Source organism: Petromyzon marinus, chromosome 21 (genome assembly GCF_048934315.1).
Source record: "Petromyzon marinus isolate PM22_M1 ecotype Great Lakes invasive population chromosome 21, UKy_Petmar_22M1.pri1.0, whole genome shotgun sequence".
NCBI classification, from domain to species: domain Eukaryota; kingdom Metazoa; phylum Chordata; class Hyperoartia; order Petromyzontiformes; family Petromyzontidae; genus Petromyzon; species Petromyzon marinus.
Window position 1 is genome coordinate 10,556,526 of NC_133687.1, and position 22,846 is coordinate 10,579,371.

At 56.2% G+C, this 22,846-nt stretch overlaps 1 protein-coding gene across 2 annotated transcripts in view; it reads left to right on the forward strand.

Moving 5' to 3' along the window:
- Positions 1–2,030: 2,030 nt before the first annotated feature.
- Positions 2,031–22,846, forward strand: part of LOC116944629 (voltage-gated potassium channel KCNC1) — a 76,850-nt gene continuing 56,034 nt past the window's right edge. Inside the window, exons 1-2 of one of the 2 annotated variants that reach the window (XM_032958363.2) lie at positions 2,031–2,997; positions 14,887–15,831. In XM_032958363.2, coding sequence (XP_032814254.2) covers positions 2,920–2,997; positions 14,887–15,831 — 1,023 coding nt within the window. In that variant the 5' untranslated portion in view covers positions 2,031–2,919. The remainder of the gene's footprint in view (positions 2,998–14,886; positions 15,832–22,846) is intronic. The other variant, XM_032958364.2, reaches the window with a different exon arrangement.

Below are 22,846 nucleotides of genomic sequence, written 5' to 3' on the forward strand. Positions count from 1 at the left end.
TATCTATGAGACCCCTTTTTTGTTGTCAGTATCAAAATGATGGGAGAACCAAAACAATTGTATTTATTTATAACCCTCTAATTATTTTACATTGCAAACAACGCCACCCCCCATTCGCCCCCCACTGCGAAAACCTGGCAGGACCCGCCTGATAGAATAGTTCATGCCACTCAAGTGAGGTTTTCCCTGGGTAAGTGTAAACATGGAGTGGTAATAATGCTGCATAAACCACGCACATCAAGAGGGGGGAGCGGCGGCGCAGTGGTTAGCTCTCACTTTCGTTCCGAACTTTGGCCACTTGAGTTCAGTTCTAAGTGGCACGGCTAACGTCAGTGGCGAGTGAATATCTAAACCGGCACTGGGCTGCACCCCCCCCCCCCCCTGTAACTGCCCAGCGTGGTGAAGTATGGTCAAACAAAAAACAACAGCAACCCCATGACCGACACGACACGGGGAGGCCTTCCAACCCAGCGGTGGATTGACAAAGGCCTGTACATTATTATCGTTGTTGTTGTTGTTGTCGTTATCGTTATTGATGAACGCGTGTGAATGTGGCCGATAGGGATAACGACGCTGTGGCATCCAAGCAACATGGGTCCGACAGGAGCCAGGGTTTTCAGGTAAGGGGTGGGGGTGCAACCCCTCCAGCAATGAGAAATGATAGAGGAGTTGTTAGTAAGTAAGGAGTTGTTAGTAATAAGTGAGGACTTGTCCCTTGATTTTTATTCGACGCGTGTGCGGCGATGGCGCAGCCATCGATCGAAGGGTCGCGTGGTGTGATCGGCATCGCGCTCGCTGAAGGTGTCGATGCCTTCAGGGAAGTCGTGGACTGTATACACGCAACTGCGCACAATTCTGTGAGTCGCTTATAACCGCTTTGCCGTTACTTATTTCCAATTATGGACTCGGACTATTGTCCTATCATCTCACAGAGCCCCTGGCACATAATAATAATGTGCTACACAGTGGCAGTGGGGGTCGCAAAATGCCGATTTATTACTAATAAACCCCAATGATCCGATCGAAATTAGGGATTTCGATCGGATCATTTGGGGGGGGGGGCACGTGCCACCCCACCTCCCACTGGGTCTGTCAGTGCATCGACGATAAGGAGCGGACGAAATAGCAGGTTCGGGGAGGAGGCCTTCATCCAGCAGTGGATCGATCACGGCCACGACATTAAACGCCGCACGTGTACACCGTATTCTTCGTATTACATGACGGACACCGAATGTGTGCCCGGTGACAATAAGGAGTTGTGCAGATCTGGTCTCACACAACAACAACCGCCATACGCCACTAAGTGTCGGTCACGTCGCCACTGCGCTCGTGCCAGGCTAGGTGCACGTTAAGGCCACGTGAGGTGTCGAACGCCCGCTGACAGGAGGTCACGGGACAGCCGACTGACTGAGACGACTGGCCATCTGTGTCCCCTGCTGTGCCACACACAAGCACGCACCTACAGGATTATAAGGCGCACTTCGAACTTTTGATGTAAAAACGTGGTTGGGGGTGGGGGGCGGGGGAAGTCTTATAATCTGGAGAATACGAATATTTTTTAGACACGTGTCGAGTCGTTTCAGAACCGGTCTTTTAAGTGGACTCAGCATTAAAATGAGTGCATGGTGCAGTAGGTGTATGTCGAACTTCTTTCGCACCGCATGATTCCACCCGTGCTAAGCGAAGGTGCGTAAAAACGTCAGCGCTGGGAAGACAAAGGCGGCCGGGCGCGATGCTGGGTCACACTACCACCACCATGTCCACGAAGCGCGTACATCCCTTTAGTGTATCCACTGCTGGACGAGGACCTCTCCGCGCCACGCGAGTCGTCTGCAATGTTTGGCATCTATCATTTATTTATTCTCTGTCTCTCTCATTCCCCATCTCATTCACTTATTCCTTCTGACCCTGTCCATCTCCTTCCCTCTCTCCGTCTCCCATTCACTCCTCTCCCGTGCGCACTCCTCCTCTCTGTCCTCCTCAGCACTGCGCCGTTCTCCCCTCTCCGACTCCCTCCATCCCTTGCTCCTCATTTCTCTCTCCTACCTCTCTCCCACTCATCTCCCCGCTCCTTCCTATCCCTTCCTATCCCTTGCTCTCCCACCATCCATCTTCCCTTCTTTCTCCCTCCAACTCCCCCATTCTCTCCCACCATCCATATCTCTCCCCTGCCAACCCACCGCTCTCCCCTATCTCCACCTCCCTCTCCTCCGTCTCCCCATTTCACCCATCCCTCTCGTCCTTCGCTCTCCACACCCCCCCCCCTACCCTCTCTTCCCCTCTCCTCTGTCTCCCCATCTCACACCCTCTCACCCCATCCCTCCCATATCCTCGCCACCCCCCACCGCCGCACACCACGGCTCCTTAGGCATCCCTCCTTCTGGCTCACAGCAACAGTTCCATGGGCATCAGGGTCCCGAGCAGGCAGCCAGCATAGCCCACCCACAACGGGGGCTACTAAACGGGGCGAGACGACACCACACACAGCTCGCTAGCCCCCACTGTTGGCTTAGCGCTCCCTCCCTCTCTGTTTCTCCCTCCCTCACTCTCTCTCTCTGTCTTTCTCTCTCTCTCCTCTCCGTCTTAGCGCACGCTGTTGCTTGCTGCTCACAATCCTACAACGGCATCAGCAGCATCGGCAGTTTGCAGCAGCAGCAGCAGCTAAATATACAGCAGTGGTAGCAGCAATTGTAGCTAAAGCAATCGCAGCAACAGTGTTATATACAGGAGCAGCAGTAATTGCAGCAGCAGCAGCAGGAGAAGGAGGAGGAGCAGCGTCTACAGCAATAATAGCAGCGGCAATATCAGCAGCAGCGGCTGCGGCGGCGGCGGCGTCGGCAGCGTCTGCAACAGGCGACACACAGCAGAAACAGCAGCAGTGAGCCCATTTGCTTTGGATGTGCCAGGCCAACTGTCCCCATGATCAGCTCGGTGTGCGTCTCCACGTACCGGGGCCGCCCTGGGGGTAACAAGCCCTTTAGCAAGGCGGTGCTGAAGGTAAGACGACGACTGTCATCATCATCATCCTCCTCCTCCGCGTGTGCACGTGCAGCACTTGCCCCCCCCCCAACCGTCTGCGAAGGCTATCCGGGGGATCTTTGTCTTTGTACGCGTGCGTGCGTGAGTGGCATTCATAGGTGGTGGGCTCGCTAACAGCACTTGCCCGCAACAGTATGTTAAGGCTATACGGGGGATCTTTGTCTTTGTGCGTGTACGTGCGTGAGTGGTGCTACTCGCTAACAGCACTTGCCCCCACAGTCTGTTAAAGGCTACACGGGGGAACTTTGTCTTTGGGGTAGCGGTAGTGTAGCGGTTAGCGCGCTGCGCTCCGTAAGCCGGACACCCGAGTTCGATTCCCCGGTCCTGGGCGTCCCCTAGGTCGACTCAGCCTCAAATGAGTACCTGACGTGGTGTGTAAACGGCAGCATTGGGGTGAGACAAAGGCGGCCGGGCGTGGCGGTGGCCACCCACCCTCCTCGCGTGCAGTGCCGACCTTCATAGGTGCTCGCTAACAGCACTTGTCCCAACAGTCTGTTAAAGGCTACACGGGGGGATGTTTGCGAATGGAAATGCTTATTATGCGTGGCCATGTGAGTGTGTGTATGGAAATGCGTGAGTGTTGTGTGCGTATATGCTCATATTCCTGTACGTGTTTGTGCGTGCGTCGTAAGGAGGAAAGGACGCTCTGGCATTGTAGTTAATTAGCGCACTGCGCTAAGAATTCAATTCCCGGCCAACATCCGGGGCGATTATCCTGAGCTAGTCCTGAGCGGCCCCTCTGCTCGGTCGACGGAGTACCTGTTGCAATTGCGCAAACATTAGCGCTGGGAAGACAAAGGCGGCCGGGCGTGGTGCTAACCACACATATGGGCTCGCTAACAACACTTGCCCCCAGCAATCCATTGGAGGCGAGACCACTGTTGCGCAGTGGACGACCTCGGACGGCTGGGTTCAATTGCCGACCCTCGGCTCACGTCAGTGGCGAATTATCTGAACCGCTCGTGGGCCTCCCCTAGGTCGACTCGGCCTTAAATAAAAGGCCCGAGGGAGATAAAGACGGCCGGGCGTGCAGAACTGACCCGTCCTTGGGCCGACGTGAATAGGTTATCGCAAGCAGCCCTTGCCCCAACAGCCTATGCAGGCTTCACCGGGGGACCTTTGCCTGTGTATGGGTGTACTGTATGTGTCTATGAATATTGTACATGTATGTTGTGCAACATGTAACACCACGTGGATGTGTATACTATGTATATATGTGTGCGCGCGCGTGCACGTGTTGTGTATGCGCTTTGTGTGGGGAGAGTGGTTAGCGCTACGCTGCGCTACGAACCCCGCGACCGGAGTTCCATTCGCGCTCACGGTCACCGAAACTAGTGACGATTTATCTGAACCGGTCATGGGCCTCCCCTGGGTCGACTCGGCCTCAAATGAATACCTGCTGCCATGTGTAAAAAATCGCCACTGGGGGAGACAAAGGCGGACGGGCGTGGTGCTGGCCACCCACCCCCTCGTGTGCCGTTCCCGCCTTCATAGGTGCTCACTAACAGCACTTGCCCCTACAGTCTATGAAGGCTACACGGGGGATCTTTGTCTTTTTTATGCGCTAGTACACCGAGCCTGGCACAAAGCGCTGTTGTGACGTCACCGTCGCTTACTGACGAATGGCGACTGATTGCAAGCACGCGCACAACGCACACACGTGCACACACACACACACGTGCACACACACACACGTGTGTGTGTGTGCACGTGTGTGTGTGCGTGATCTGTGTAATGCATTTGGGGAGCGGTAGGGTTAGCGGTGAGCGCAACGCTGCGCTACGAACCAAGCGGGCCCGAGTTCGACTCCCGCTCACGGCCACCAACACCCAGTGACGATTATCTGAACCTGTCATGGTGCCTCCCCCCCTCTAGGTGAACTCAGCCTCAAATGAGTACCTGGCGCGGTGTGTAAACATCGCCACTGGGGAGACAAAGGCGGTCGGGCGTGGTGCTGGCCACCCACCCCCTCGTGTGCTGTGCCCGAACCTTCACAGCAGCACGCTAGCAGCACTTGCCCCCAAAGGTCTGTTGAGGCTATACCGGGGTGATGGAATCTTTGTCTTGTCACTGCATCCCCCCCACCCGCCATGGTGGAGCCCCCCCCCCGCCACCTCCTCCTCGAGTGTGACGACCCCCCAGGTAACCCCCCCACTCCCGACACCTACAGCCCCCCCACCTCCACCCCCCAATCTCCGGGCAATCAGAACGCTGGGAACAGGCTCCTATTGGTTGTTGTTGGTGTTGTATCATCACACCAGCAAGCCCGCAGTGTCCGTCCGCCCCTCCAAGCAGGCAGCCGGCCGGCCGGCCAGCCAGCAAAACTTTTTTTTGCTGGAAATTCAGCTCAATGAAGCGCTAGGGCAAAAATTGTAATCGGCTAAAATGTCTTGCAGGGTCACTTGGGAGCCCTGTTCCACCACTGGGGGCTGCCACCGGGAATTCAAACCCAGGGTGTCGGTGGTTGACGGCCCCGGTGCTCTGAACTTGCGAGTGACCTCGCCCCCGGTCCGATCCAGGTTGCAATGGACAGCGGATTTGTGTGCCGATACACGGGGGGTGAAGGGAGGGAGCGTGGGTGGGGAAGGTGGGGGGGGAAGGTGGGGGGGGGGCGTGACGCAACCACGCACCCACCCCTGATTCAACGCTGCGTGATGCGGGTGACGTCATCGCGCGGTATGTTGCGCGGTGACGTCACGGCCGCGTACGTGCCACGTGCGCGCCACACAACAAGTAAAACTTGTTTTATATTAACAGGTTTTTTTTGTTAGATCGCGTAAATATACATTTGTCGTTAAAACCTTGCTTTCTAATACGTGTAGTATCATGATGACGATGCATCGTATGAGTTTATGATCATGCGTTCATTATTGCGTATGGGGCCGTCCACAAATGACGTCACGCACCTGGGGGGGGTCAGACATTTGTGACGATGTGTGACGAGGGGGGGGGTGAGAAATGTGACGTCACATCAAAATGCGCAACTTTAAATAAATATAGAAATGTCATGACAACACTCCTACAACATCAGAGTGCAGCGCCACATTAAATACGCACTACAATGACAATAGTTTAAAGCGATTTGAAGCATGGTTTATTTTCAAAATGGAAATATGGTTTTGAGGGGAGGGGGGGGCAGAGCTTTGTGACGTCATATTTGAGGGGGGGGGGTCTGACTTTTTATGACGCCGTGTGACGAGGGGGGGGGGGCAAAATTCGTCCAAAATCGCGTGACGTCATTTATGGACTGCCCCTAAGGTGTGTACGTTAGTGTGTGTGTATGTGTGTGTGTGTGATATCCATCATTATTATGATATGTTTACCCAGGCAAGCCTGTTTCTCACTCAGAAGGGTCCTGTTACATTTGAGATGTTCGGCTGTGAATTGAGAGCTTGGCTCCGTGTGAAAGCCCAACATACATACGATGGGACATCACGCTCAGATATCCGCACAGATGGATTCAATAATCAATCCATTGCTCTAATGGCGTCTGCCAACCTACCATCTCTGTCCTGATTATGATCTTATTATAACCGCAGCAGCAGCAATGATAATAATAATGGTGCTGAGGATAATGACACTGGTGGTGGTGATGATGATGTTACCGAAATGTGGTTGATAATGAGATGGATTCAAGGATCCATTCGCTGTTGCTGCCACCTCCTGAATGGGCAGCCTGAGACCTGCGTAGGTGCTTGGAGCCACCAATCCGGTGACCAGCATCCGAGTCGGTCCTGGGCCTCCCCTAGGTCGACTCGGCCTCGAATGCATTGGTGAGACAAAGGCGGCCGGCCGTGGTGCTGATCGCCACCCCCACCCAATCGCGTGCCACGGACGGTCTCCGAAAGTTTCCGTTAAGGCTATAAGGGGGATCTTTACAAGGTCGTAGTTATAATATATATTGGGGGGGGGGGACATACATCCTCCACCTCCCAATATTCAAATATGTTCAAAATGTCCCCTCCAATATATTGCTATAAAATATATTTATGTTTATATGTGTGGCTATGGGTTGTTACTTTATAAATCCTTAATCTCTGCCATTACATACAATGAAACAAGAAAAGGTATAAAAAAAACAGAAAAAACCAGAGCAATGTGATACAATACACTATTAGACATTATTGTTAAATAAAACTCCATCCTATGTGTTAATGATGTTTTGAAAATATTTTAGGCAGGAAATTAGTTTTAAAATTTAGATTTTTTTTCTGGGGTGGGTGGGGGGGGGACCCCCAGACCCCCTGGAAGATTTGGTCCCCCCCAATGTTGAGTCCATGGCTACGGTCTTGGATCTTTGTATACATTCGTCTCTGCAGACCGATAAACACAGACACACACACACGTGTGTGTGTGTGTCTGTACCTGTACTGCGCACCTGTTAACTGGCGTACTCACACAATACGACGTACACAACAGGTATGTGTATAATGTATATGCGTGTGTATCCGCTTGTGTTGATGCGTTTATGTACCTAGGCTGGCACAATTGTACAGTGTAGGTGTGGGGTCATTGTACAGTATAGGTGTGGGTCGTTGTACAGTGTAGGTGTGGGGTCATTGTACAGTGTATGTGTGGGGTCATTGTACAGTGTAGGTGTGTAGGTATGGGTCATTGTACAGTGTAGGTGTGGGTCGTTGTACAGTGTAGGTGTGGGTCATTGTACAGTGTAGGTGTGTAGGTATGGGTCATTGTACAGTGTAGGTGTGTAGGTATGGGTCATTGTACAGTGTAGGTGTGGACCATTGTACAGTGTAGGTGTGGATCATTGTACAGTGTAGGTGTGGGTCATTGTACAGTGCGGGTGTGGGTCATTGTACAGTGTAGGTGTGGGTCGTTGTACAGTGTATGTGTGGGGTCATTGTACAGTGTAGGTGTGGGTCATCGTACAGTGTAGGTGTGGGTCGTTGTACAGTGTAGGTGTGGGTCGTTGTACAGTGTAGGTGTGGGTCTTTGTACAGTGCAGGTGTGGGGTCATTGTGCAGTGCAGGTGTGGGTCATTGTACAGTGTAGGTGTGGGGCGTTGTACAGTGTAGGTGTGGGGTCATTGTACAGTGTAGGTGTGGGTCGTTGTACAGTGTAGGTGTGGGTCGTACAGTGTAGGTGTGGGTCGTTGTACAGTGCATGTGTGGGTCGTTGTACAGTGTAGGTGTGGGTCGTTGTACAGTGTAGGTGTGGGTCGTTGTACAGTGCGTGTGTGGGTCGTTGTACAGTGTAGGTGTTGGTCGTTGTACAGTGTAGGTGTGGGTCGTTGTACAGTGTAGGTGTGGGTCGTTGTACAGTGTAGGCTATCACTGCTGGATTATAATGGCCTACATTTGACATGGTGATGACCGGTGATTGATCGCGGCTGGCACATCTATTTCAGAAATTATTTTGACATCCCGTTTCAGCTTTTGTTTTAGTCCGCCTTCACCGGAACCTGGGCCTTCCCTAAGTCGACTCAGCCTTAAATGAGTACCCAGCGCAGTGTGTAACCATCAGCACTATGGAGACAAAGGCGGCCGGGCATGGTGCTGGTAACACTTTCCCGGCCTCCATAGGTGCTGCTCGCTAACAGCACGTCCCCTAACAGCCTCTTAAAGGTCATATGGTTGAACTTTGCGTTTGGTATTAGTGTGTTAGTGTTTGGTGTGTGTGTGTGTGCTCGCTTCTAGCACTTGCCCCAACAGTCTGTTAAGGCTATACGGGGGATATTTGTCTTTGCACGTGTGTGTCTTTGTCTTTTTTGGTGTGCTTAGCGGTTACTGCGCTGCGCTACGAACCCGGTGACCCACGGGTTCGATTTCCGCTCAAGGTCAACACCAGTGACGATTATCTGAACCGTTCCTGGGCCTCCCCTAGGTGGATTCAGCCTCAAATTCGTAACTAGTGCAGTATGTAAACATCGCCACTTGGGAGACAAAGGCGGAATAGTGTTGGCCACTTGCCCTCTCATGTACCGTGTCGGCCTTCATAGGTGTTCACTAACAGCACTTGCCCCAACAAGCCTATTAAGGGCTAAACAGGGGGATCTTTGTCGTTATGGTGTACAAACACGTGCGTTAGGGTTACCAGACGTACCTAAGAACAGTCTTAGGATTACTAAGGATAGGCGTACCTTGTAGTTTTGTGGTTAGTGCCTTAGCTCGATCATCCCAACTCCAAGCCAGCCCTAGCATTGTTCTGGAAAATATCGCGTTAAAAATCAAGCCGCGACGATGGCATTGGCGATGATGATGATGATGTTGGTGGTGACATTGATTGCTGATGTCACAGATGATGACTGTGCTATTCGGATAGCTGTGGTATTGACGAGTTGGTGGTAGTGGTAGGATTGGAAGGATGCCCTGCACCACCGCTCCCTACGCATGAGGCATCACATGCATTATTACATACATATGTAACAGCAGCCATTCGCCACTTAGTGGCGGTGATGTCACCACGGCGCTTGTGCCAGGCTAAGTGAACTTTAAGGACACGCGAATTGTCGAACGCCCGCTGGCAGGAGGAGGTCACGGGTCAGACCCAGCAGGTGCCATGGGGTGACTGACTGAGATGACTGCACCACCTGTGACCCCTGTTGTGCCAACGTGCTGTGCTTTAGCCACCCGGCGCTCCGCTCGTTGTTGTGAGCGTCGCTCCTCCGCCCTCCGTTGTTGTTGGAGGGCGACTGCCTCCAACTGCCCAGTAGCATCCTTCACGAGCCTCCTCCACAGAGGCCGATCTTGACACCGCTGGTACCAGTCATCGGCAAGTCCACTCAGCTCCACGTCCTCCTGTACCACATCACTCCATCTCTTCTCTAGCCCGTGCCGCGCCCGTTTAGCAACCTCTTTCCGGCCGAACAAAAGCTGTTTAGGCATGTGGTGGCCTGGGCATGTGGGCTACATGACCCAGCCAACGCAGCCTTGCCTGCCACATTCATACATACGCACTCACGTACATCTTGTGTACATGCATCCACGCACTCCGCCGGAGTGGTCAAATACATCCTGTGTCAATTGAAACGCTAATTGGCAAATACGAATGTAATTGTTTGTTGGGGGGGGGGGAGAGAACGCCGATTCGCGTCACGATGCCTTGATCGCGAGATTGGATGGAGCGCAGGGGAGGGGATTGCGTGTGTGCACGCGCGCGCGTGCGTGTGGGGAGCGGTGGCGCAGCGGTTAGCGCGTTGGGCTGCGAACCCTGGCCACCCGAGTTCGATTCCCGCTCAGGGCCACCAACACCAGTGACGGTTATCTGAACCGGTCCTGGGCCTCCCCTAGGTCGACTCAGCGCTCAAATGAGTTCCTGGTATGGTGAATAAACATCGCCACGAGGAGATACAAAGGCGGTCGGGCGTGGCGCTGGACACCCACCACCCTAGGTGCTACTCGCTAACAGCACTTGCCCCAACAGTCTGTAAAGGTTACGCGGCGGGTGTGGGGGTGGATCTTTGTCTTTGTAATCCAATCATTCATTTGTCTCGTCCCATAATAATAACAACAACAATAATAACGTTTAGATTGTACAGCGTTATATTTCACAGGGTAATTCTCGTATTCATATTTGGCCTTGGCTAAAATTTATCGCGCTGCCACGGATAGCGTTCGCGACGCCTCTGTGCCGCACGTTGTGACGCAGGGGTCCCCGTACGCAGGGTTTGCCTTTGTGCCGCTGGCAGTCGTGCTGATGACTTCGACGATGGCAAGGCGGTGGCTACGCATAATGAAGATAGACTGCGCCGGACAGACAGGCAGTCAGACGCGCAGACACCGGAGGCGAAGTGACAGACGGACGTTGCGAATGCATCGATTAAGGCAAAAAAAATCGTACATCACGGAGCCGCTTTCGAACGTGAAGACGAACTGAAGGCAGAACACTCGTCGTACGCAATGACGCCGAACATCCCGCTGATGCAGGACCCTCCTGAGAAACAGACACGAGACTGATGGAGGCTATAGCTGGACAAACAAAGAACTTGATGTAGAGCGGTCGTATTCAGTAATTGGATAAATACTGGAGATTCATGTTATTCCCCTTTGTTTTGTTGTTGTTGTTGTTGTTTTAATCCCCATAGACAACTGGTGAAAATATTTCACCCGGGCTACCCAACGAGATGGGAGCGTCTCGTTTGCAAGAGTGTCGAGGCACCGGCTGGACTCGATTGGACGCTCACTGAAGGCGCAGCAGAGCTTGGGCAATCGTTGGTAGCGCCGCCGCTGCGATTTGCGCGAGCGAGGCTTGGACACATCGCAACAGAGACACGCGCGGCCAGGGGTTACAGGGTTTAGCAACTTTAGCTGAACCCTGTTTTTTTTTTGTTAAATGGGTTTTGGCGAATTCGTTTTAAGAGCATTTCTGAGGGAGGGAGTGAGAGGAATAGATGGGATGGCGATGGATGGAGGGTTGGAGAGATGGATGATTGCAGGGAGGGAGAGATGGAGATGGGGAAGGAGGGAGAGATGGAGGCACGGGAAAGAGGGATAGTTAGAGGAAGGGGAATAACGAACTAAATATTAACGAACTACTGTTTTTTTTTTATTTTACAAGGTAAGGCCCACTGAGCTCTACAGCTCTTTTTCAGAAGTGACCTGGCCACAAACGATTGCTCAACGACGTGGCTTATCACGTGGACATTTATAGCAGCCAAAGTGCTCTCAAATGGATGATGTTGATTTTAAATGTGGAGGGAAAAACCGGAGAGACCCAGACAAAAATCCACACGACCACGTGGAGAGAGACACGCAAACTTCAAATATACAGCAGCAAGCATCGTCAGGGTCGGGATCGAACCCACGATTTCCTGAATACCAGGCGAGGTAGTTAACATCTCCTAGCCACTCAGTGTGAGTGAAAGCCAGGGGGTGTAGAGGGGAGGTCGAAGGGGTGGGGGGGGGGATCAGGGAGACTAAGAGGAGGGAGAAGGGGGGAGAGACAGGAGTTGGAGAGCCCTGGAGGGGAGTATGGCTGGACCTCTGTAAAGTTGTCTCTGCGAGTTAGCGTCATCGTTACGCAAGAGCAGAGATGGAGGGGAAACTTGCCTAAGGGCTCTGCCCCTTTGCAGAGCTGCGGAGAGGAGGGACTCTGCGATGGAGGTGCTGCGTTGTGACTGCAAATCGCGGGGCTCCTCCTGCGCGCGACGGCTTTGCCCCAAAATGGAAGCCTCCGCCTGCTGCTGAATATTAGAACCGGAATTTCATGGCACTCGTCAATTGTAACAACACGATGCATGGCTTTGGAAGGACAGATGTTAAACACGGGTGGGCTTTCGTTACCAATATTTTGATTCATTATTTTTTTTCGGGGTGGGGGGGGGGGGTCAGATCTCGCAAAAAAAACAAGCGTGTCGTAATCCCTCCAACCCGACGGAGTCGATGAATGAAGTTAATCACGTGATGAACAAACGTGGCAGTGTTATCACAGCTCTCAGCTGCTCATCGCCGCTGCATTTGAGAGCGATCCACACCACGCCTGACGATCCGTGCCGCTGATCGTTGCAACTAGCAGCATCATCAGGCAGATGCCGACAATGTGGATGATGCCTGATGATGCTGGCTGTAAACAGTAGCGGAACGCCCCCGGAACCATTTGCTTTCATGTTGCGAGATTCTTTCCAGCAGAACCTCTGGACAGTTCTAAAGCAATATTATAAATATCAAACGTTTGTTGACGTGACGACTTTATGAAATTGGCCGTGTCCGGTGGAGGAGGTTGTACAAAATTCATTTTACTCACGTGATCTGACCGAAAAATCTAAATATGAATTACGAAAAAGACATCTTATAGGCGTTTTTTGGGGCATTGACCTTTCTTCTCTGCTATGAAGAGGAAGACGTTGGCAAAAAATGTCGACTATTATCGTATGCTCATATTATAAACTAGTTGTTTGGCTGGATGACCTAGGTTGAGATACCATGGAGGAACGAGAGGGGACAGAGGAATTGAAAAACAGAAGCAGAGACAACGTGAGAACTTGTGATGCAGAGTACAGAGAAGGCATGAGGAAGGTGGAGAGAGACAGGTTCTCTATATAAGATGACAAGTTTTGCTGGCTGGCTGGCTGGCTGGGAGGGACGGACAGTAACAGTAACGTCCAAAGGACGTGCGGGTTGACCGTATATAACAATAATGTAATTTGTAAAAGCCCAGCACGATTTGATCGCGGACATAAAGAATGAGGCGAGGAGAAGCCTCACTCGGTGTGAGTGGAACGCCAAGGCGAGGGAGGCGCGGGGGCCCTGAAATACCTCGGGGACGGTGGCGGCGGTGGTGGCCTCGCGAACGGCACTTGCCCCAACGGGTCTGTTGAGGCTATACGGGGGATCTTTGTCTTTGGTGGCGTTGGCCGCGTTCCAGACGGAGAGGGGCTGCCGCGGAGACGCAGAGTCCGGGAGTGCAGGATGACAGCAGTGGTAGTGCAGCAGGGTGACGTTAGTGGTAGTGCAGCAGGGTGACGTTAGTGGTAGTGCAGCAGGGTGACGGGAGTGGTAGTGCAGCAGGGTGACAGCAGCGGTAGTGCAGCAGGGTGACGTTAGTGGTAGTGCAGCAGGGTGACGGGAGTGGTAGTGCAGCAGGGTGACAGCAGTGGTAGTGCAGCAGGGTGACGTTAGTGGTAGTGCAGCAGGGTGACGTTAGTGGTAGTGCAGCAGGGTGACGGGAGTGGTAGTGCAGCAGGGTGACAGCAGCGGTAGTGCAGCAGGGTGACGTTAGTGGTAGTGCACCAGGGTGACGGGAGCGGTAGTGCAGCAGGGTGACAGCAACGGTAGTGCAGCAGGGTGACGGGAGTGGTAGTGCAGCAGGGTGACAGCGGTGGTAGTGCAGCAGGGTGACGTTAGTGGTAGTGCAGCAGGGTGACAGTAGTGGTAGTGCATCAGGGTGACGTTAGTGGTAGTGCAGCAGGGTGACAGCAGCGGTAGTGCAGCAGGGTGACGGGAGTGGTAGTGCAGCAGGGTGACGTGAGTGGTAGTGCAGCAGGGTGACGGGAGTGGTAGTGCAGCAGGGTGACAGCAGTGGTAGTGCAGCAGGGTGACGTTAGTGGTAGTGCAGCAGGGTGACAGCAGTGGTAGTGCAGCAGGGTGACGTTAGTGGTAGTGCAGCAGGGTGACAGCAGTGGTAGTGCAGCAGGGTGACGTTAGTGGTAGTGCAGCAGGGTGACAGCGGCGGTAGTGCAGCAGGGTGACGGGAGTGGTAGTGCAGCAGGGTGACGTTAGTGGTAGTGCAGCAGGGTGACAGCAGTGGTAGTGCAGCAGGGTGACGTTAGTGGTAGTGCAGCAGGGTGACAGCAGTGGTAATGCAGCAGGGTGACGTTAGTGGTAGTGCAGCAGGGTGACAGCAGTGGTAGTGCAGCAGGGTGACGTTAGTGGTAGTGCAGCAGGGTGACGGGAGTGGTAGTGCAGCAGGGTGACGGGAGTGGTAGTGCAGCAGGGTGACGTGAGCGGTAGTGCAGCAGGGTGACGGGAGCGGTAGTGCAGCAGGGTGACGGGAGCGGTAGTGCAGCAGGGTGGCAGCAGTGAAGAGAGATAGGATGGACTACCGAAGGTGCAGTCGTAGAGGCAGGCGACGGTGATTGCCAATTGTGTTGAGCTGTGGCGGTTGTTTGGGCACCACTGCCAACTCAGCAGCATCACCAAATAGCATCACTGTTGAATACAATGAAGACGACAATGGCTTCGATATGAGAAACAAAAAACGATGATTCTGATGATGATGGTGATGATTGCAACCCAGTTGGTGGGCACGGAATGACGAAGATGACTAATCACACCCCACCATGTGCTTTTCTGCCCTCTCATCATTCCTCCTCCCCCCCCTCCTCCTCCTCTCCCCGTCTCCTTCCCATCGTCATCGTCCTCTCTCATCCTCCCCATTGTGCCCGTGGAGCAGGAGGAGGAGGCGACGGTGGCGTGCGACGAGGAGCGAGTCGTCATCAACGTGGGCGGCGTGCGCCACGAGACGTACCGTAGCACGCTGCGCACGCTGCCCGGCACGCGCCTCGCGCTCATGCTCGACTGCCCCCCGCCGCCGCCGCCGCCGCCACCCCATCACCATCACCATCATCCTCATCATCATCCGCTTCACGCCCCCCCTCCCCTTCACGCCCCTCTTCCCCCCGAACCACCTCAACATCCGCCGACGCCGCCACGGCCCTCCTCCCCGTGCGCCTCGGCTCCGTCGGCCTCGCCGTCCCCACCGCCGACGCAGCAGCCGTCGCTGGCAGCGGCGTCATCGGCGTCATCGTCATCATCGGCCGCCGCGATCGCGATTCCGCATTCGCCGTCGCCGCTTCCTCCTCCTCCGCCGCCGCCGCCGGCGTCGTCGGCGTCGGCGTCGCCGCAGTCGCTGTCCGAGATGCACTTCTTCGATCGGCACCCCGGCGTGTTCGCCTACGTGCTCAACTACTACCGCACGGGCAAGCTGCACTGCCCCGCCGACGTGTGCGGCCCCCTGTTCGAGGAGGAGCTCGCCTACTGGGGCATCGACGAGACGGACGTGGAGCCCTGCTGCTGGATGAACTACCGGCAGCACCGCGACGCCGAGGAGGCGCTGCACAGCTTCGACCTCCCCGAGGCGCGCGGCGACTCGCCGGACCTCCCGGCCGCCGACGACGACGACGACGACGGCGGCGGCGGCGGCTTTGACGACGACGGCGGAGGCGGCGGAGGCGGCGGAGGCGGTGGAGGAGGAGGGACGGCCTCGGGCGGGGGAGGCAAGAGGAAGGGACGTGGGCTCGTGAGCGACGCCGTCAAGCCCAGGGCCTGTTGGAGACGCTGCCAGCCCAGGCTGTGGGCGCTCTTCGAGGACCCGTACTCGTCACGTGGGGCCCGGGTAAGGATCCTCGCCGCCGGCGTTGTTGCGCTTGCTTCACGGGGGGAAGCCGACGGTTGCGATTGATGACAGGTATCCCCAGGGCCTTGGCCGATACCACGGTTGCCCAGGATTCCAATGTGCCAGCAACGTTTTATCAATCAATATCGGTCCGATTTTCACTTAAAACTTTCGCAACTGCAGGGATTCGTGTTCTACGTTTTTTTTTCTTTCGGTAAAGTAACAAAGATAGAAGAAAAAATAATAACAGTAAAATAATAAAAATAAAGTGAATGGAAATATCACGTCGTTTCGATCGCAACACACCCACCCACAAGCGGTGTTGAGATCGAAACGTCATGATATTTTTATTCGCTTTATTTTTTATTATTTTATTGTTTCGATTTAAAGTATTTCGTGACTGCGGGGATTCATCTTATTGGTTCTTTCGGTAAAGTCACGTAGAATGGAAATAAAATAATAAAAATAAAACGTAATAAAATATAATTCTCACGACGTTTCGGCCACAACACAAGTAGCCTTCTTCAGGTGAAGGAACAGAACTGTCGGGACGACAGCGCTTCAATGAACACTGCTAAGCTTCGCAGCGTGACTTTACCGAATGAACCAAGAAGATATTTTATTGTTATTATTTTTTCTATCTGCGTGACTTTACCGAAAGAACCAGAGAATATCGGTCCGATTTTCCGAACTGAATCGGGTCGTAGGGGGGTAGCGAATCCACCAAGGCTGTTCCTCCATGGCAATGTGCCAGCAACAATTAGAATTTTATTTATTTATTTACCACATTTGAAAATTACCTTTTACTGAATGTTACATTATTGACAGGCCTGTATATTCCACAAAATCTACTGAATTGAAAACCGTCAATCTGGAAGTATTTATTTATTTATCCTCATCAGGCCCTACTGTGTGGTTTATAGTACAGCCGCCAACTCCACTCCATCTCTGTGGCCTTCTCTAATTCGCTACGAAGAAAACCCATCGCCTGAAATGTCACCTATTTTATATATATGTAGATCCCCCCCCCCCCCCCGCCGCGAGTCACGTGTCGAAGTTTAACGGTGCCACCAAGCGGCGGCTGTGGCCCATGGGGAGTCCTCGGTGGACGTCCGCACCTGGCGGGGTTGCATCCCTCGGCTGCCACGCCGCGACTGGCCTTGACCGTCGTCGGGAGCGGCGGAAACGGCAACGCTGAGGCCCAGCTTAATAATCCAGTCCCACCCACTCAGCAACTCACCGACCCACCCACTCACCCACCCACTCACCCACCCACCCACTCACCCACTCACCCACCCACTCACCCACCCACCCACTCACCCACCCACTCACCCACCCACCTACCCACTCACCCACCCACTCACCCACCCACCTACCCACTCACCCACCCACTCACCCACCCACTCACCCACCCACCTACCCACTCACCCACCCACTCACCCACCCACCCACTCACCCACCCACCCACTCATCCACCCACTCACCTACCCACTCACCCACCCACCCACTCACCCACTCACCCACCCACTCACCCACCCACCCACTCACCCACTCACACACTCACCCACTCATCCACCCACCTACCCACTCACCCACTCACCCACCCACCCACTCACCCACCCACTAAACCGCCCACCCACTCACTCACCCACCCACCCACTCACCCACCCACCCACTCACTCACTCACCCACCCACTCACCCACCCACTCACCCACCCACTCACCCACCCACTCACCCACTCACCCACCCACTCATCCACCCACCCACCCACTCACCCACTCACCCACTCACCCACCCACCTACCCACTCACCCACTCACCCACCCACTCACCCACCCACCCACTAAACCGCCCACCCACTCACTCACCCACCCACCCACCCACTCACCCACCCACCCACTCACTCACTCACCCACCCACTCACTCACTGACTCACCCACCCACCCACCCACCCACTCACCCACCCACCCACTCACCCACCCACCCACCCACCTACCCACCCACCCACTCACCCACTCACTCACCCACCCACTCACCCATCCACCCACCCACTCACCCACCTACCCACTCACCCACTCACCCACCCACTCACCCACTCACTCACCCACTCACCCACTCACCTACCCACTCACCCACTCACCCACCCACCCACTCACCCACCCACTCACTAAACCGCCCACCCACTCACCCACCCACCTACCCACTCACCCACCCACCCACTCACCCACCCACTAAACCGCCCACCCACTCACTCACCCACCCACCCACTCACCCACCCACCCACTCACTCACCCACCCACTCACCCACCCACCCACCCACCCACCCACTCACCCACCCACCCACCCACTCACCCACCCACCCACTCACCCACCCACTTACCCACTCACCCACCCACTCACCCACCCACCCACTCACCCACTCACTCACACACTCACCCACTCACCCACCCACCTACCCACTCACCCACTCACCCACCCACCCACTCACCCACCCACTAAACCGCCCACCCACTCACTCACCCACCCACCCACTCACCCACCCACCCACTCACTCACCCACCCACTCACCCACCCACTCACCCACCCACCCACCCACTCACCCACCCACCCACTCACCCACCCACTCACCCACTCACCCACCCACTCACCCACCCACCCACTCACCCACTCACTCACACACTCACCCACTCACCCACCCACCTACCCACTCACCCACTCACCCACCCACCCACTCACCCACCCACCCACTAAACCGCCCACCCACTCACTCACCCACCCACCCACTCACCCACCCACTCACTCACTCACTCACCCACCCACTCACCCACCCAGTCACCCACCCACCCACCCACTCACCCACCCACCCACTCACCCACCCACTCACCCACCCACCCACCTACCCACTCACCCACCCACTCACCCACCCACCCACTCACCCACCCACCCACTCACCCACCCACCCACTCACCCACCCACCCACTCACCCACTCACCCACCCACCCACCAACTCACCAACCCACCCACTCACCCACTCACCCACCCACTCACCTACTCACTCACCCACTCACCCACTCATCCACCCACCTACCCACTCACCCACTCACCCACTCACCCACCCACCCACTCATCCACCCACCCACTAAACCGCCCACCCACCCACTCACCCACCCACCCACCCACTCACCCACCCACTCACCCACTCACCCACCCACTCACCCACTCACTCACCCACTCACCCACTCATCCACCCACCTACCCACTCACCCACTCACCCACCCACCCACTCACCCACCCACCCACTAAACCGCCCACCCACTCACTCACCCACCCACCCACCCACTCACCGACCCACCCACCCACCCACTCACCCACCCACCCACTCACCCACCCACCCACCTACCCACTCACCCACCCACTCACCCACCCACCCACTCACCCACTCACCCACCTATCCACTCACCCACCCACTCACCCACTCACCCACCCACCAACTCACCCACCCACCCACTCACTCACCCACTCAGAGAGGGTCTTTCGCCACAAAGACGGCTCTCCGTCCTGCGTGCGGGGTCGAGTCGGGTTCGCCGCGCGTGTCGGTCATACAGAGATGTTAAAAAAATAACAGGTCTAACGTACGGCCAATTTTATTGGCAACGATGACAACAACAACAAAAACCCTTTCACGTGATTGTTGTTGTTTGTGTATGTGCAGTCATTTCTGATGAGGCCGAGACAATAATTCTAATTGAATCACGAGGATGGGGGGGGGGGTCTCGGGAAGGGGGGGCTCCCTGTATTTAAATTGAATCACGAGAGAGGGGAGGGGGGGGGCGTTCAGGGGTGGCTCTCTGCATTCAAATTGAATCACGAGGTTGGGGGGGGCTCGGGGGGGGGGGCTCCCTGTATTAAAACCCAGAATGCCACTCATGTTGGCGTGAGCTGCCATTGCTCAGGTCCCGTGTGAGTGCGTGTCATCTGCAAAAAAAGACAAAGATCTCCCCGTGCAGGCTTGAGCAGGCTTTTCTGGGGCAAGTGGCAGACCCAGGTACCATGGCGTTAACTGACTGAGATGACCGGTGGATGCACCACCTGGGTTCCCTACTGCGCCAAGTCGCTGCGTTTTAGCCGCTCGGCGCTCCGCTCGATGTGGTGAGCGTCTCTCCTCCGCCCCCCGTTGTTTCTGGACGGCGACTGCCTCCAACTGCCCGGTCGCGTCCCTCACGAGCCTCTTTCACAGAGGCCGATCTTGACACGGCTTGCATGTACGCACGTATAACTTATTTCGCACCGTGCGTAGCCAACCGTGCTAATCAGAGGTGCCCGCCATCGGTAAGTCCACACAGCTCCACATCTTGCCGGGGCACATCAGCCCATCTCCTCTCCAGCCTGTGCCATGCCCGTTTATCCCTCTCCATCTGATCATACCGAGAGATGCGCGCACACACACACACACACATAGGCGCGCACGCACACGGACACGCAACACCTGCGTACAACACTAAACTGTGTGCGCATCGTGAGACTGTATATGTGCATTGCTAGTCGAAATTGATTGTGCGACGAGCCCATTCTTACCGCGCGTTGTTTAAACAACCGTAAAACTACCCCGCTTCCGTCGGCGTCTCGGAGACACCACGGAGAGAGGTCGAGGCTGTTTATTTTTTCGTCTTTTCTAAAGCCACCACCTGTGCGGGCGATCTCGTTCCACCGCCACGAAAGTTGGCGCGCTCCGGGCGTGCGGAGTTATCTCTTGTTGACTCTCGGCTCATCAACGCCGGGGCGTCCGTGAAACGTAATCTCCGGCACGGCACCGACCGACACTCACACCGCTCTCGAGCGCAAAGAAAATAAATAAATAAATAGACGCCTTCGCCGACACGATGAATTTACAAAGTGTGCCGTCGCCGTCACGTCGCCAGACCACGCGGTAACCAGCGGCGGTGCTTGGCACGAGCGAACCGAGCAAACGAGCAGAGGCCCAAGTAGCTCAAGTGGGGTGGGGTAGGGGGGCGGCCCAGACTCGTGAACAAAATATGGGGGGCCATCTACGCACTGCTGGATGAAGGCCTCCTCAATCCGTCGCCGCTCCATCTCCACGGCGATGGCCTCGCCGCTCCATCTCCACGGCGATGGTCTCGCCGCTCCATCCCCGCGGCGATGGTCTTGCCGCTCCATCCCCGCGGCGATGGCCTCGCCGCTCCATCTCCACGGCGATGGCCTTGCCGCTCCATCTTCACGGCGATGGCCTCGCCGCTCCATCTCCACGGCGATGGCCTCGCCGCTCCATCTCCACGGCGACGGCCTCGCTGCTCCATCTCCACGGCGACGGTCTCGCCGCTCCATCTCCACGGCGACAGTCTCGCCGCTCCATCTCCGCGGCGATGGTCCTCATGGGCGACGAGCCCCCCATGCCGGTGTTCTTCACTTCATTGTCAGGAGGGGATAGGGGAGGGGGGGGGCACTTTCGCCGATAAGAAGACACCATCAGCTGTGAGGGTCGCCACAATTTTGAAACCATTGGGGGTTTGGCAGCACGATTGTGCGTATTGTCGGGAGGCCGCACGTCAGGGGCTGCACTAAAGGCCACCAGGGTCCGCCAGTGGCCCGCGGGCCTTGCAGCGACGAACGCTGCCAACCGTGCGATGCCTCGAGCCTGCGTTTATTTCTGCTGCGCGTCTTCCGCTCTGCCCTCCCGAGTTCGATTCCAGGCACGCGACTCTTCACGCTTCCTCGTGCGCTTTCAACTCATCTTTTTCTTCTTCTTCCAGTCTTTGAAAGCTGAACGTAATAACGAAAAGCAACTTATCCATGCATCTAAAGGGGTGGCGGCGGGGGGGGGGGGGGGAGTTGTTTAATTCGGTGTATTATTATTACCGCAGCGATCATCGTTTACGCTCGTTTATCCTGGACAGCCTCACTGCGTCTCGTGAACGAGAGTTCTCTTTTTTTCCATGAGGGTCTTTTGCCGAGCGTTCGCAGCCACGGCGCGGCGGTCGGCTCGGTGGATGTGCCGCGCGATCCCGATTCAGTCGCGCGCCGGGTGGTAACTCTCGAATTTGGACAACGTGTGTCTGGCTGCGAACAACGTCGGGGCGGGGGGATCTTTAACGTCCGCCGTGAAGCCGGTGGGCGGTAATCGGCGCGGCCCGGCAGAACGTCGCCGCTCGGGCACCGCGCCTGGCACGGAACGTCGCCCGCCCGCCCGTCCGTCCGTCCTAGCTCCCCGGGGGTCCTCCGCTTCCACCGCTGCCGCCGGTGCTTGAGGCGTAGCCCCCCTGCAAATGCTCGCTCGCTCGTGCCCCCCCCCCCCCCCGCTTCCCGCGGGCAGAAGGGGCCTCCGCTACAGGGCAAACTCTCGAGGGGTCATTTGGGGAAAACTCGTCCTCGCCGTGGCCACAACGAGCGTGGGGGCAGGGAAGGTGCCTTGGGGGCAGGGCGGTGCCTTGGGAGCAGGGAAGGTGCCTTGGGGGCAGGGCGGTGCCTTGGGGGCAGGGCGGTGCCTTGGGGGCAGGGCGGTGCCTTGGGGGCAGGGCGGTGCCTTGGGGGCAGGGCGGTGCCTTGGGGGCAGGGAAGGTGCCTTGGGGGCAGGGCGGTGCCTTGGGGGCAGGGCGGTGCCTTGGGGGCAGGGCGGTGCCTTGGGGGCAGGGAAGGTGCCTTGGGGGCAGGGCGGTGCCTTGGGGGCAGGGCGGTGCCTTGGGGGCAGGGTGGTGCCTTGGGGGCAGGGTGGTGCCTTGGGGGCAGGGCGGTGCTTTGGGGGCAGGGTGGTGCCTTGGGGGCAGGGCGGTGCCTTGGGGGCAGGGGGTGCCTTGGGCGCAGGGTGGTGCCTTGGGGGCAGGGAGGTGCCTTGGGGGCAGGGCGGTGCCTTGGGGGCAGGGCGGTGCCTTGGGGGCAGGGTGGTGCCTTGGGGGCAGGGCGGTGCCTTGGGGGCAGGGCGGTGCCTTGGGGGCAGGGGGTACCAGAAGAGTGTCTTGCCCCTCTCACCCCCACTGGTGGCCAAAGTTGCGAGCTGGGTCCC